This window comes from Oryza sativa, chromosome 8, assembly GCF_034140825.1.
Source record: "Oryza sativa Japonica Group chromosome 8, ASM3414082v1".
Taxonomy (NCBI): Eukaryota; Viridiplantae; Streptophyta; class Magnoliopsida; order Poales; family Poaceae; genus Oryza; species Oryza sativa.
Genome location: NC_089042.1, coordinates 3194325 through 3209104, shown reverse-complemented (window position 1 = coordinate 3209104; position 14780 = coordinate 3194325). Strand labels below are relative to the sequence as shown.

The 14780-nt window shown below is 43.1% G+C and overlaps 1 protein-coding gene across 1 annotated transcript; it reads left to right on the top strand.

The window, feature by feature from the left end:
* Positions 1–4790: 4790 nt before the first annotated feature.
* On the top strand, positions 4791–12935 carry LOC4344690 (protein NRT1/ PTR FAMILY 6.3). The gene is made up of 3 exons (XM_015794641.3): positions 4791–5264; positions 5974–6572; positions 11651–12935. Exons 1-3 carry the CDS (start codon positions 4791–4793, stop codon positions 12510–12512), a joined length of 1935 nt encoding a protein of 644 aa, XP_015650127.2. The 3' UTR covers positions 12513–12935.
* Positions 12936–14780: the final 1845 nt, after the last annotated feature.

Here is a 14780-nt window from a genome sequence, read left to right as displayed (position 1 = left end):
ATCCACGATCCACACGTTCTCCTTCCTTGCCATCAAAGCCTACACACAAGCAGATGTCGAAGCCTCAGTACTGGGGTTAGATGATAATAAAAATTTAGGAATCCAGTACTGAGACACACGACCAGAAGATCCAATAGGCATATATCCACGAGCAAAATCAATTTTAGAATTTTCAGAAAAATTCCTCCGAGGCCGATCTGACCGAGGTACAGTGGCCGGTCTGACCGGGGGCCGGTCTGACCGCCTCTGTACCGCCGGTCTGACCGAGGCTGTTCAGCCAGTCTGACCGGTCGCCGGTCTGACCGCGGGACCCACTGCGGTCTGACCGGTTTCCTCGAGGGAAAACCAGATTTTTGCCACTTTGATTTTGCAAAAGCAATCTCTATCTCCTTTTTCTGTTTATGAGCTAATCTGAAACAAAAATCAACAATATGTCCATCTTTGCCAAAAAAGAACAAGTATATTTCTCACGTTGTTTAGACACTTTGTTAGAACTAGAAGTTTTAGCAATACAAGCAGAAACAAGAGGTTTTGCATGCACAACATTGGATTGTAGGATCGTAAAGGGCCTTTCCCACCCCAAAAGCTAGTCATTGAGGTGAGGGGCTCCCCCACTTATATCTTAGGTCATTTGCCCTTCCACAACCAATGTGGGACTATTCAACAATCTCCCCCTTCACACATTGGTGTCCCTCAGCCCTTCACCGCCCCTTCACCGTATCCGGGCCCCCACCGGCCCACGGTCCATCAGGTATACGGGCCCCGCAGGCACCCACGGTCCATCAGGCCTTCACACGTGTCCATCGGGCCAGAGATGTTAACCTAGCCAGGCTCTGATACCACTTGTAGGATCGAATTATAAGAATTAAGCCAACCAGAGGGGGGGTAAATGGTTGGTATACCCAAAAACCGAAAACTTTTAGCGGAAATAAAAGTTACCCTCGAAATCGACGGAACGCGGTCTGACCGAAGTTGCCTTGCCGGTCTGACCGCTCGGATGCCGCCGGTCTGACCGCCGCTTGCCGCCGGTCTGACCGCCAGTAGATCGCCGGTTAGACCGCCGAAACCCGATGAAACACAAATCAAAGAACTCTTAAAGTGGATGACGACTTTATTACTTCTCTCTGTGTTTACAAAGTGCACCAACAGCACTCCTTACAAAAATTTCGACTAAACTCGAAACCCTAACTCTAAACTCAACTCAATTGCTCTCTAAAGCGATACCGGGAAGCCTCACGCTCCCCCTCTATTTATACATGAGGTAGGCAGCCTAAAGCCACGAACCAAACTCATACTATGAGTCCTAAACACCTTAGGAAACCCACTAGTACAAGAAAGAAACTTTACATAACCAAACGTACCAAATTTGGACTCCTTCCAAATTCGACTCCGCGTCCCATACGCACACAATTCCTCCATCGTATGCCATATGGAATCTCCATCAACCACATGCATCAACTCAGTCTAAGTATCCCGCATGATCTCTGACCACTACAGACGTCGTCTTATCCCCAAGCCGACTCCCGGTCCATCACCGCAAATACTCTCCCGAGACATCGAGTCACCTACACATGGAATAAACAAAGAAACCATATTCCGAGACCAAGCTATTTCCAACTTGACTCATTAGCAGCAAACAATAGTATTACATACGTATAGTATCCATCTAGAAGTCATAATCATGGAATAAACTCGGATATCCAAATAAACAATCCGAAACCGAAACCGACACAGTGTCGGCCGGTCAGACCGCAGGCTGCGCCGGTCTGACCGCGCATTACACGCCGGTCTGACCGGCAGCACAAGCCCGGTCTGACCGGTCCCACATATATATTCACCTGTGAAATCCAATCATCTCCAAAACCACTTCGTGAATAAATTCCAAATAACAAAACCAATAATCTCCAATGCCCAATCGTTCATCACAGAATAATAATCAAAAACACCTTTGATTTTACAATGACACGTGTGAAGGCCTGATGGACCGTGGGTGCCTGCGGGGCCCGTATACCTGATGGACCGTGGGCCGGTGGGGGCCCGGATACGGTGAAGGGGCGGTGAAGGGCTGAGGGACACCAATGTGTGAAGGGGGGATTGTTGAATAGTCCCACATTGGTTGTGGAAGGGCAAATGACCTAAGATATAAGTGGGGGAGCCCCTCACCTCAATGGCTAGCTTTTGGGGTGGAAAAGGCCCTTTACGATCCTACAGGAACAAAGGAATTTATATGGTTATTCGATAATTACATGCATTGACAAGAAAAAAAAAACATTGGTTTACTATTATTCGATCCTATCCAATTGATCGATGACTCTTGTTTAGTACATTCCGATTGTATATTGCCTCTTTTTTGCATCATTATCATCACCAGAAAAATAATTAGAAAAACATGTGAAAAATTAAAACCTACTCTTTTTTTTTTTTGAACTTCACCACCGGGTTGTTTATTAATACCTGGATTCAGTGGAATCACGAATCACTTTGGCCCTTACAAACCTTGGGAGGGGGTCAACCCACACATAAGATTGACCCGGATCCCAACTCACACCAAGTCGAGCAAGTTCATGCGCAACATTATTATAAGACCGTGGCGCAAAATAGAAATCAAAACTAGAAAACTGAAATTGGAGAACCGTTTTTATCTCAGTGAAGATTGTAGCACCAGTAGCTAAGTCATGCGAAGAGGACTTGATTGCCGACACCAACAATTCCGAATCAGACTCAATATCAACCACCGAAACACCTTGCGCCAGAATGGCTAATAAAGCTGCCAAACACGCCTTTGCTTCAGCTGAGATAGCATCACTGACAAACTCCAAACGCCCAGCGCCCGCACACAAAGCATGCCCCACCTCATCGCGCAGGCAAATCCCCATCCTCCTGTCTTACTCTTTTTGGCTTAACTAGGAGAAAAATAATGGTGTAGGTGTCTTATCTCAAAGAACCTTCACATTACAACAACTTAACTACCGCTTGTCCCAATTATGACCGGAGAATTAACGTAAATGTAACGAAATTTCTAGTTTTTTTCTGATAGCGTCTAGAAGAGACCCAAATCGATCCAAGTCCGTGACTGTGTGTGACATGATTGATCGTTCGATCTCCCACGTAAGACCACTCCTTTTGTTTTTTGTTTTTCTTCTTGAGGTGTATGATGTTTAATTGCATCGTAATTGCAATGTTTTGTTCTTAATAACATTTGTGTGTTATCTTCCTATTTCATCCTCTCTAATCTCGTTTAGACGTACTCCATCCGTCTAGAAAAACTTCTATATATTAACGAATCTGAACAACATATACGTTGGGCATGAGTGTGATGTGTATGCATCTATACGTCGGAATTGTACTTGGGAAAAGAAGTGCTTTCAAACCCAAGAATATATCTAGCATGTCTGTTATGATTTTAGAAGTCACCAATAGTAATTGAATGCTTATGCGTTTTTTATCCCATCATTATTAATATAAAATATAATAATATAATAACTGGAGGGTGCATAACTTTTCAAGGTGATGTAATACATATTCTTTTTCACCAAGAAGGTGCTATAACATTACTATAAAAAAAAAGAAGGTGCTATAACATTTTTTTTTGCTACTATGTATTATTGGTGAATACGCTCTAGCACAAGATATTCATTTCATTAGTAATTGTTAATTAAGGAAGACACACTTGTAGATAGTATGTGTATTCCATATAAACAAAAACATGTAACTATTTTTTCTATCCAAAAAATATATAACTACTGCCACAACTTAGGGCCATTCTTTTCCTCTTAAGGATTATTAATTATGATATGTCACTTCTCAAGCTACTTAAACAACGCATATTTTAAAAAATAAGTTATTTATCAGCATTTCTTACAAAACCAACATTTCACTTTTATTTAATTCATCCATTTATGTCCTTAAATAACTACAGTAAACTCAATTCCATCTATAACCCTATCATGTATGTATTTGGTTGAATAGGTAGAGTAGGTCAGGTTGGATCGAACCAATTTTCAAAATGTTTAGTTTGAAGATAGGTGGGATAAGGTTGATTCCGTAACGAGAATATTCCCCCGAAATCCGAGTTAGCTTCACACCTTAAAATCTAGCATATCAATCCAACACATTTACTCTCTATTATTGACATGTGGGCCATAACCTCCCATACCTAAAAAAGACAAAACCACTCCATCCCTCATGGCAAACTGATAATGGGACCACCATAAAAAAAACAAGGATAAGTCTAACTCATTTCACCTTATCTCTAAATCAAACACATGCTAAGCAAGTGAAACCCATCCTACCATAAAGCCAAGTTTCATCCATAATCCTTATTTTTCATAGTTGCCTCCAATTTCACTCTGAGCTAAGTGAAGCAGTGTCCAATTTCACTCTGAACCAAGTGAAGCAGTGAGTGCCCTGATCCAGGCATGATTTGTTTTCAAGGTTATATCCCTAGTCAGTCTATCTATCTATCTATCCATCTACTCACTCCATCCTAAAAATCATAATTTTAAGACAGAATATATTATATCCTAAGACAACTAATCTGGATAAGACTTTGCTATCTTAGGACGTATGGAGTATATATCTATCTATAATCTATCTATCTATCTTCCCCTTGTTGATACAAAAACCCAACCCAACGGTAAGTGAGGATTAATCAAGCTTAATCTCACCACTAATCAATCATCACCACCATCTAATTTAACGACCACGGTCCAGTAGGCCCACCCCCACACGTGGGCCCCCACCTGGGGGTAGCATAGTAGATTCTCTCCCTCGGCGAAGTATATATAGCCATGGCCACCTCCCCTCCAACCTCACCACCACCACCACTCGCCTCCGACGAGCTCCTCCTCCCTCTCACTCTCACCTGCGTTTGTCGCCGGCGGCGAGGAAGAAGAAGAAGAGAGAGAGAGAAGATGGTGGGGATGTTGCCGGAGACGAATGCGCAGGCGGCGGCGGAGGAGGTGCTGGGCGACGCGTGGGACTACCGGGGGCGGCCGGCGGCGAGGTCGCGGACGGGGAGGTGGGGCGCGGCGGCGATGATACTGGTGGCGGAGCTGAACGAGCGGCTGACGACGCTGGGGATCGCCGTGAACCTGGTCACCTACCTGACGGCGACGATGCACGCCGGCAACGCCGAGGCCGCCAACGTCGTCACCAACTTCATGGGCACCTCCTTCATGCTCTGCCTCCTCGGCGGCTTCGTCGCCGACTCCTTCCTCGGCCGCTACCTCACCATCGCCATCTTCACCGCCGTCCAAGCCTCGGTCAGTCCCCTGATTTGACGTTCGTGCTCACTGCTTTGACGTTCGTGCGAACTGCTTTGGCGTTCGTGCCACCAGTGCGAGCTGAGCCGGCCGCCATGGCCGGAGCGAGCTGAGCTCTCCGGCAACTCAGGAGAGATGGTGCTTTTTTTTTTGTTTTTAAATCTGACTCTGCTTTTTTTTTTATCTTGAAAAGTTTTTTTTACTTTTTATCTTTTGAGGATGGATGGATGGATGGTTGGTTAGTTATTTTAATTCGATGAGCAGAAAATATCCAGTATTTTTCTCCATTTTTGGATTTTTACCATGCATAGTGGAGCAGTAAAAAAAAAAGGATCAAACCTTTTTTGGGAGATTCTCTTGTGAAAATAACATGCACCAAAACAACAACAGTATTAATCAATTGTTAAATAAATCAAGTATCTGGACTAACCATCACCAGCAGCTGCCATCATATCATGTAATTAATACTACACAAGCCAAGATTGAATTTCATTTCTTCTCACATATTTTTCATATGACTAATTAATTATTACAGTACAAAATGTCAGTAATTTTCCGTGGTAGTAAAATTTAAATATTAAACAAACTCCATGTACTACACATGCCAAGATTGAAAACTTTTTTTTTTGCTTATATATTTTTCATCATATGATAATTCAATTAATTATAATAAGTATAAAAATTAATAAAAATAATTTCGTGCGTGCAGGGGGTGACGATCCTGACGATCTCGACGGCGGCGCCGGGGCTGAGGCCGGCGGCGTGCGCGGCGGGGTCGGCGGCGTGCGAGCGCGCGACGGGGGCGCAGATGGGGGTGCTGTACCTGGCGCTCTACCTGACGGCGCTGGGCACCGGCGGGCTCAAGTCGAGCGTCTCCGGCTTCGGCTCCGACCAGTTCGACGAGTCGGACTCCGGCGAGAAGTCGCAGATGATGCGGTTCTTCAACTGGTTCTTCTTCTTCATCAGCCTCGGCTCGCTGCTCGCCGTCACCGTGCTCGTCTACGTCCAGGACAACCTCGGCCGGCCGTGGGGGTACGGCGCGTGCGCCGCCGCCATCGCGGCGGGGCTCGTCGTGTTCCTCGCCGGGACGCGGAGGTACAGGTTCAAGAAGCTGGTGGGGAGCCCCCTGACGCAGATCGCCGCCGTCGTCGTCGCCGCGTGGCGGAAGCGCCGCCTCGAGCTCCCCTCCGACCCCGCCATGCTCTACGACATCGACGTCGGCAAGCTCGCCGCCGCCGAGGTCGAGCTGGCCGCCTCCTCCAAGAAGAGCAAGCTCAAGCAGCGACTCCCCCACACCAAGCAATTCAGGTAATTATTTATCTAATTTCTTTTAGTTTTTTGCTTAAGTAATTGATGATGATTTTTTCTTATACTACCTCTGTCCCATATTTAAAATTTGTTTCAAAATAATTGTCATGATAAAGTATTAATGATCTTATTAATCACTTTCCATTTAAATGTCTCCTTATTTTACCCTTAACTACGCTTCCATTCTTACCTATGCACCATTTAATAAGATGCATCATAGTCTTTCTTTTCAAAATTTAATATATGCTAAATAAATTACAATTTATATGGGACAGAGGTAGTAGTTGTTTGATTGAATGCACAATTTGGTTCTGATGATGATTATAGATTAATTACCTCGTGATTTGGGCATTGGTTGCTTGAGTATATATGATAATTGATTGATTAATTATTTATTAGTATTAAACAACTCCTAATTGCACCGTTTGCTTGTGATAATCATAGATTAATTAGCACATGGTTCAGCCATTGGTTGCTTGAGTATATATGGGTCAAACTTGCATGGACACTGATGATGTAGTGATATAGGACCATGGTTGTTCCCAACTTTTTTTAACCATAGGAGAGGAAGACAACAAAAAAATAAGACTTGAGGAGAATTGTTTATAGATTTTAATGTACAACATTGAGGGGTCCAATCAAATTTGCAAGTTGGGTGTAGATTCAGATTGCACTGTTCATCTTGTCCCCCTACTCCAGCTAGTTTTATCATCTTCTCCCAAGTTGCAATGTCACATGATGATGTTCACCTTACACCAATGAATGCATTTTGGTGCATTTGTAGTTATTTACCAATCCGCAAATGTGTCTTGTGTTTCTTAGATGCAGTACCATCTATGGTATTGCTAACCGCGTAGGAATTCTGCGGACGGGTCCATATTCCTCTAGGGCTTGGATCCGTCTCGCCGTGGTTTCTATCCGTCACCTATTCATCATGGTACTAACTTGAACTATCAATTGGGTCATCGACAAGTGGGATGTCGGCTATAATAGTTGCCGACAAATGGTATGTCGGCTACGACAGCCGGTGAAATAAGGGAGAAATTTTTGGGTTCCGACAAGAGTTAGGGAATTTTTTTTCCGGATACGAGAATTAAGAGATTTTATTTCTAGATTCTGGGAGAGTCAAGAGGAAAATTTTCTGGATTCCGACGAGAATTGAACTGTTTTTCGAAAAATCCCTTTCTTGAAGACAAGATGGCCCTAGAGAATATAACATCTAGGATAACCAACAACCATGCATGGACTTCCATATAGGAGAAGACAAACAGAAAATTTGGCAGTGACCAGCCAATAATTGCATGTATTCTAATCGGGCAGCATGTGTCACGGACTATGCTTCCTGTAGTTCTGCTACTGACCTCCATCTGATCCTGAAAATCCTGATGAACATGTCATCCTGTGCCTGATGCTCTGCACTGAAATGCAGACTCTGAAACAGAACACTATCCTCTGAAAGATAAAACTAGTCAGAAGATATTGGAGATCAGGACTCATCAGGCTGGTCGGCAGGCTATGCCAAATGGCCATTTAAGACTTCGATTAATTGGCATGTTTTTTTTATGAGTAATAGTACATTTGCAGTCTATCTATCACTCACCTTGTTCCTCCTGTGGAGAGAAAGCTGTCTCACACCTACTACTGCTGCTATCTAGTCGAAATTTCAGAGAAATTTCATGTCCTGTTTCATGGAATTTTTGTTGAAAAAGTACTAGTCTAGTGAGATTGAAAATTCCTGAGAGTGATTGTTTTCCAATGTTTAGGGGAAAATAGGATCAATAGTGCTTTGATGTTTTGGTGCTCTCAACATCCTGCAATTTATGATAGCTGGAAACGTTTTGGAGCAAAAGGTTGATTCAGATTCCTTGGTCCTAAAGTGTTATTAGAAAAATACCTGATTTTTGAAAAATAAATCTCGAATAATTAGCGAAGCCTAGAACACCATTCTTCAGTGTGATTAAGACATGAACATAGTAAAGTTAACCAAGTATTAACTTAGAGTGGGGGCAAGAATATTGTTAGCTAAAGCATTTAGCTCACATGTGTCATGGACTAGTACGGTGGTTGGAATAGCTTCTCAAGAGAAAAAGCTTGTATTCTAGTACTTCTGTTTGGTCTCCCATCTGGTCTGAGAGAGTAAATCGGCTGTCATTTCCTCATGTCATCTTCTTGATGATTTGATCTTTGCAAGTTAAAACAAAAGTTAACCTAATTACCATTCAAAAATGCCAGTACATGTCTCATCAGCATCAACTTTTTATCACTTGAAGTATTTAACCATATCATGGAGTTAGCTTGTGAAAGTCAAATCTCATTTGCTCTATAAATAAACTATATAACCTAAAAAGTCTTATTTCTACATATTATTTATCAAATCAAAGTGACATTGCTTCAAAGAGAGGTTAAGCCTCTCTTTGAAGCCTTGAAGAAGCTGTGCTTATCTGCTACTATTGCAAACACAGTACAGTAGGATCAAGCATTAGAACTAAGAAAATATTCAAGAATCACTAGTTACTAATAGTGACTAAACATACACGTGTGTACAAGAAATTCCATGATGAGAACTCCATTGTGGGCCATTAGAAAGCTAATCCAAAAGCAACTAGTAAAAAAATATGGCATATCGTCTCAATTATTAGCAGACTGTTTCTGAACAGGACCGAGACGTGTGCACACCGAAAGTTAGAGGCCAGGAAAAAGGTAGAAAAAAACAGAAGAAAGTTAGCCCTAGAAGCCACAACTAGCTTAACAAGAGCTAGTGTATCATTTTGTGTAGGCAATCTCCATCTTGCAAGTGATCAGGACAAGGAGATCTAAGCAGCAAACCTCTCTCTGTCTCTCTTGTCTTTCTCTTTCTCACATGCATCAGCCTTTCATTTTGGCATGGCTCACTTGGAGTTGCATTGCACATCTGTCCATTTTCTTGATGCTTCAAAAGCAATGGGGATCATTCATCTCCATGGATTGGACCATATGCAAAAGTAGCTTGAGAAAAGGAAGGAGGGGCATGTGAGCAGTGTAGTTTTAGCATTGTGGGTCTCCCCTATAGTTGTCTTAGGTTGGTGAGGTTGATGGGAGAAACTAAATCTACCCCCCATAGTTATTATTATTGTCCGCATCGATAAAAAAGTTACCTTCTCTTCCCCTATAGTTATCTTATGTTGGTGAGGTTGATAGGAGAAACCAAATCTACCCTCCGTAGTTATTATTATTGTTCGCATAGATTAAAAAGCCGCCTTTTTAAGTCAAAAGAGCAGTGGTGATATGTGAGAATTCAGGTACACCTCGTGGTTAATTAATTACACTTTTTAAGCCTGCGAGCGACACTTGTCGTGTCACTCACCTCGAGATTCATGACTGTTATTTTAGTTAGGCACACGTGATCACATTCATTTTAGCCATGGTAGTCGGCCTCAGCACGGATATAGTAGGGCAGAGTTCAAGAAAATGCCTTCATGGCAACTTCCCTGCCATGAACTCTTCAGCCCCATGGTGTTCCACATGATAAAGTTCAGCTCCTTTTTTTGAACAGTAACAATCAAAGTCATGTCAGATTAACACTTTGAATAAAAACATTATGAGATTATGTTTTATCTTATCGATAGGTTGGTGTCAGTCTACATGGTTGTTTAGTCTCTGTTCGATCTGTCAGTGTCTCCAGATTATGAACTCACATCTTCAGAGTTTATCTGGGGATGTATAGAGCCGCAGATGCGTATATGATTATTATCAACATTGCATCAAATCACATGAAAACATGTTGCTTGTTCCTGATACTAATTAGTAGCTTGACAGATCAGATCAACTTGTGCAAATGGGAAGAATACTGCCAACTATGAGACACACTTGACAAATTGTTTAGTCCTTAGTTTTGGCTGGAAACTCTGACGATGTTGTTTTCAGAAAGATAAGCCCTGGAAGACTTAGCTGCTGACGACGATTCCCTCACGAAATGAGAGGGTGATTTTAATTTGACGAATAGATTATAGATGGTCATGTTAATGGGGGCATAATCAGAGCAACTAACTGGGATAAAATTGTTTTAGTGTTATGATTGGATTTGTGTCTTGTTCTTGTGAAGCATCTTGTTTCTGTGACCACTGCTTTAGCTTGCACACGACCTCCTTGTTGCCTTTTTTTTTCTTTGGTCCCAAAGGTGAAAAGAACATTGCAATAGCTTTTGTTTCAATTAAAATAGGTCAATGATAGACACAAGTATTGCAAAAGTCTTACTTTATATGTTTTCTGCAATCACTGCCTAAACTTTTTGAAAAGTTACCAAGTTTGCAAAAATTGCTGATGAGGTTTCTGAATCTGAACTCTGAAGAGAACAACTCAATCCTTCGAAATTCCTGCATGCTGATTGAAAGAATTAGCTGACGATTGTACTACACATGGTTGAAACTGAACTGACAATTGATGTACACGTGTTTGAAACTTAAGTGAAAATTGATGGACACATGGTTGAAACTTCAGTGACAACTGTAGTACACATGATTGAAACTTAACTGAAAGTTAATGCACACAAAGATTGAAACTATACATGGTTGAAAATTTTAACTGAAAATTGATGCACTCATCATTGAAGCTTAAACTGAAAATCGATGCACACGTGATTGAATCTTAACTGGAAATTGATTTTTTTTTCTTTTTGCAAGTAAGCTTAATAAACTCTGCACTACACATGATTGCAACTTGACTGAAATTGATGCACACATGATTGAAACTCAACTGACAATTGTACTACACATGATCGAAACTCAACTGAAAATTGATGCACGCATGATTGCAGCTTCACTGAATACTGATGTACACACACATGATTGAAACTTAACTGAAAAAACTTAAATGTACAATACATATTATTGAAACTTAACTGAAAAAACTTGATGCACAATACACATGATTGAAACTTAAACTGAACAAACTTGATGTTACAATACATATGATGATTGAAACTTAACCTGAAAGAACTTGATGTACAGTACAATACAAATGGCTGAAACTTGGTAGTAACTGAAAACTGATGTTCTTCTGCAAGTAAGCTTAACAAAAGTTGCAAATGTTTTTCTCCTCAGGTTCTTGGACCATGCGGCGATCAACGACGCGCCGGACGGCGAGCAGAGCAAGTGGACGCTGGCGACGCTGACGGACGTGGAGGAGGTGAAGACGGTGGCGAGGATGCTGCCGATCTGGGCGACGACGATCATGTTCTGGACGGTGTACGCCCAGATGACCACCTTCTCCGTGTCCCAGGCGACCACCATGGACCGCCACATCGGCGCCTCCTTCCAGATCCCGGCGGGCTCCCTCACCGTCTTCTTCGTCGGCTCCATCCTCCTCACCGTGCCCATCTACGACCGCCTCGTCGTGCCCGTGGCGCGGCGCGCCACCGGCAACCCGCACGGGCTCACCCCGCTCCAGCGCATCGGCGTCGGGCTGGTGCTGTCCATCGTCGCCATGGTGTGCGCCGCGCTGACGGAGGTGAGGCGGCTCCGCGTGGCGAGGGACGCGCGCGTCGGCGGCGGCGAGGCCGTGCCCATGACCGTGTTCTGGCTGATCCCGCAGTTCCTGTTCGTCGGCGCCGGCGAGGCGTTCACCTACATCGGCCAGCTCGACTTCTTCCTCCGCGAGTGCCCCAAGGGGATGAAGACGATGAGCACGGGGCTGTTCCTGAGCACGCTCTCGCTGGGGTTCTTCGTCAGCTCGGCGCTCGTCGCCGCCGTCCACAAGCTCACCGGCGACCGCCACCCCTGGCTCGCCGACGACCTCAACAAGGGCCAGCTCCACAAGTTCTACTGGCTCCTCGCCGGCGTCTGCCTCGCCAACCTCCTCGTATACCTCGTCGCCGCCAGGTGGTACAAGTACAAGGCCGGCCGCGCCGCCGCCGCCGGCGACGGCGGCGTCGAGATGGCCGACGCCGAGCCATGCCTCCACTGATCCACACCGTCCATCCATCCATCCATCAGACGGCTACGATTTCTTCTTCGCATCTTGTACTATATATATACTAGTATACTACTAGTACGTACGTACGTACGTGTGTACCAAGCGAGGCGTGTATGCGTATACGTATACGTGTACGTGTGCCTGCGTGTAGTATAATGGAATTAATAACTTGTTAGAGGGGGGAAACAGTAAAAAAAATGACGAAATTAATGGTGGGGATTAGGGAGAGATTTTTAAGGGTGGTGGTGGTGGGGTCGGGGTGTCAGTGACTCGAGGTTGGTGCATTTTGTGTCGTGTGGGAGAGTCTTCGTGGTGTGGTAAAAAAAAAGAGAACACCACGGCTTCATCAGTGTACAATCATCCGATCGAAAGGAAAAGATGAAAAAATTGCGTGCTTTTCATTAACCTACAAAATCATTGTTGTGTCCCAGTTCATCCATCGTCTATTTGTCTCCTTTGACAGTGTCTTCTTCACATTTGACATGATGTTTTTCTTTTCGTATAATGCAAGATGACATGTGACATATTGTTTCTTTAAAAAAAACATATAACACATACATACGTTCATATACACGTATGCACAATTACCCTTATAAGCAACTCTCCAAACAATAGGCATTTTTTTTTAGTCAGAGACTCATGTACACGTGTTGAGTCAGTGATTCAAAAAAAAATAGTCATAATATGACCAAGCGCGAAGTGAGGTACGTAAAAAAAAAGTGTCATAATGTGACCAAGTGCAAAGACACTCAACTAGTTAGGTTCTGGTTAGAGTCACAGTAAATATAGATCAACTGGTTAGATTCATGTCGCCAAGTGCAAATTGAGCGTAGCTTAAAAAAATAGCCGAATTTTTTATTTATAATAATTAATAATATTTAAATTAAATAATTAGTAATTCCTTGTGAGTATTTACCAAAATAAGAAGGACGCTATTCTAAACAGCTTCCGCATCAGGACGCTCCTGTAAACAGCGTCCGCGGATGGACGCTAATCCAAACGACGTCTAGACCGGTGTAGCCACTTCAAATGCAGCGAACCGAGCGAAAGAAAAAAAAGGAAGAAAAATTACGGCGGCGCTAGGGTAGGTTGCCGCCGCCGCCGTTGCCTCCTTCCACCGTTTGCCTCAACATCGGGAGGCTGTAGCAGACGCCTGCCCCCGGGAGGCCCTCACGACCGCCCGCATCGATTCCAGAGGACGCTGCCATTGGCGGCTTCCAATTTGGGAGGCCGAAGGTTGTTGTCCTCCCCGGAGGCTGCTGCTGCTATCTGCTCGACTCCTGGGAGACCGTTGAATTCCATTATCCTGATAAAGTACGTATGAACACAATGTATACAGCAGTTGATCAATGGTAATTAGCTAAACGTATGCATGGGCACCTGTTGCCTCCCACCGAAAGACATAAGTAGATCAATGTGAAAGACATGCATGTCTTACAGTTCACCTGTCGCCAGCGAGCAGCCAACGAACTTGCCGCTCAAGACGCTGTGGCTGGATTGATGGCGCTGAGTAATGGACCAATCCAAGGCGCCGGCGTCGACAAGGACAGTAATAGTGGCGACGTGGTTTGCAAGGTGAAGCGTACGGAATACAGCCCCCCGATCGAAGACGAATACGACGACACCGGTGATCCCTGACCCTAGCCAGGTTGAACAACTTTTGTTTCAACTAGAAAGATAGCCCGCGCACATGCGCGGGCACCTTCTTATATAATATGTGAAATTTTATTATGAATATTTATGTGTTGGTGTTATTTATTAAAATATTTTTTATTATATTATAAAGTTAAATGTATTTTGTGTGATTCGAGCGCTGATTATTTTCTTATAATTACCCTTGTAACATTTAAATTCTAAAATAAAATTACTTGAGAACATGTGGTTTTGAATTGATGAGAAAATATTGTGTCGAAACAAAGGAGGTGGTTCCTATAAGAAAATTCAGGATATTTAACTCCCCAGTAGGATATCTTACAACCAAAAAAATCCAATAATATCAATTTTTTGATTGATTGTATTATATATATATATATATATATATATATATATATATATATATATATATATATATATATATATATATATATATATTCATTCAAACAGAATTTTTCTATTTACAGTGGGTTTTAAATCTAGCAACATTTGCTCAATTTCCAATTGTAAAGGCCGCCTCAAGGTTGTTTCACTGTTAAGATTCCTAGGTGCAACCCACATGCTTATTGGTATGATGTTCAACTGGCCACACATTTATTTTTAACC

What these genes read in the sequence shown, in the direction of transcription:
- LOC4344690 (XM_015794641.3), top strand. Translation starts at nt 4,791, where the DNA reads ATGGCCACCTCCCCTCCAACCTCACCACCACCACCACTCGCCTCCGAC. An exon ending in TCACCGCCGTCCAAGCCTCG is followed by an intron (nt 5,265 to 5,973) that starts GTCAGTCCCCTG and finishes TCGTGCGTGCAG; the next exon opens with GGGGTGACGATCCTGACGAT. An exon ending in CCCCACACCAAGCAATTCAG is followed by an intron (nt 6,573 to 11,650) that starts GTAATTATTTAT and finishes TTTTCTCCTCAG; the next exon opens with GTTCTTGGACCATGCGGCGA.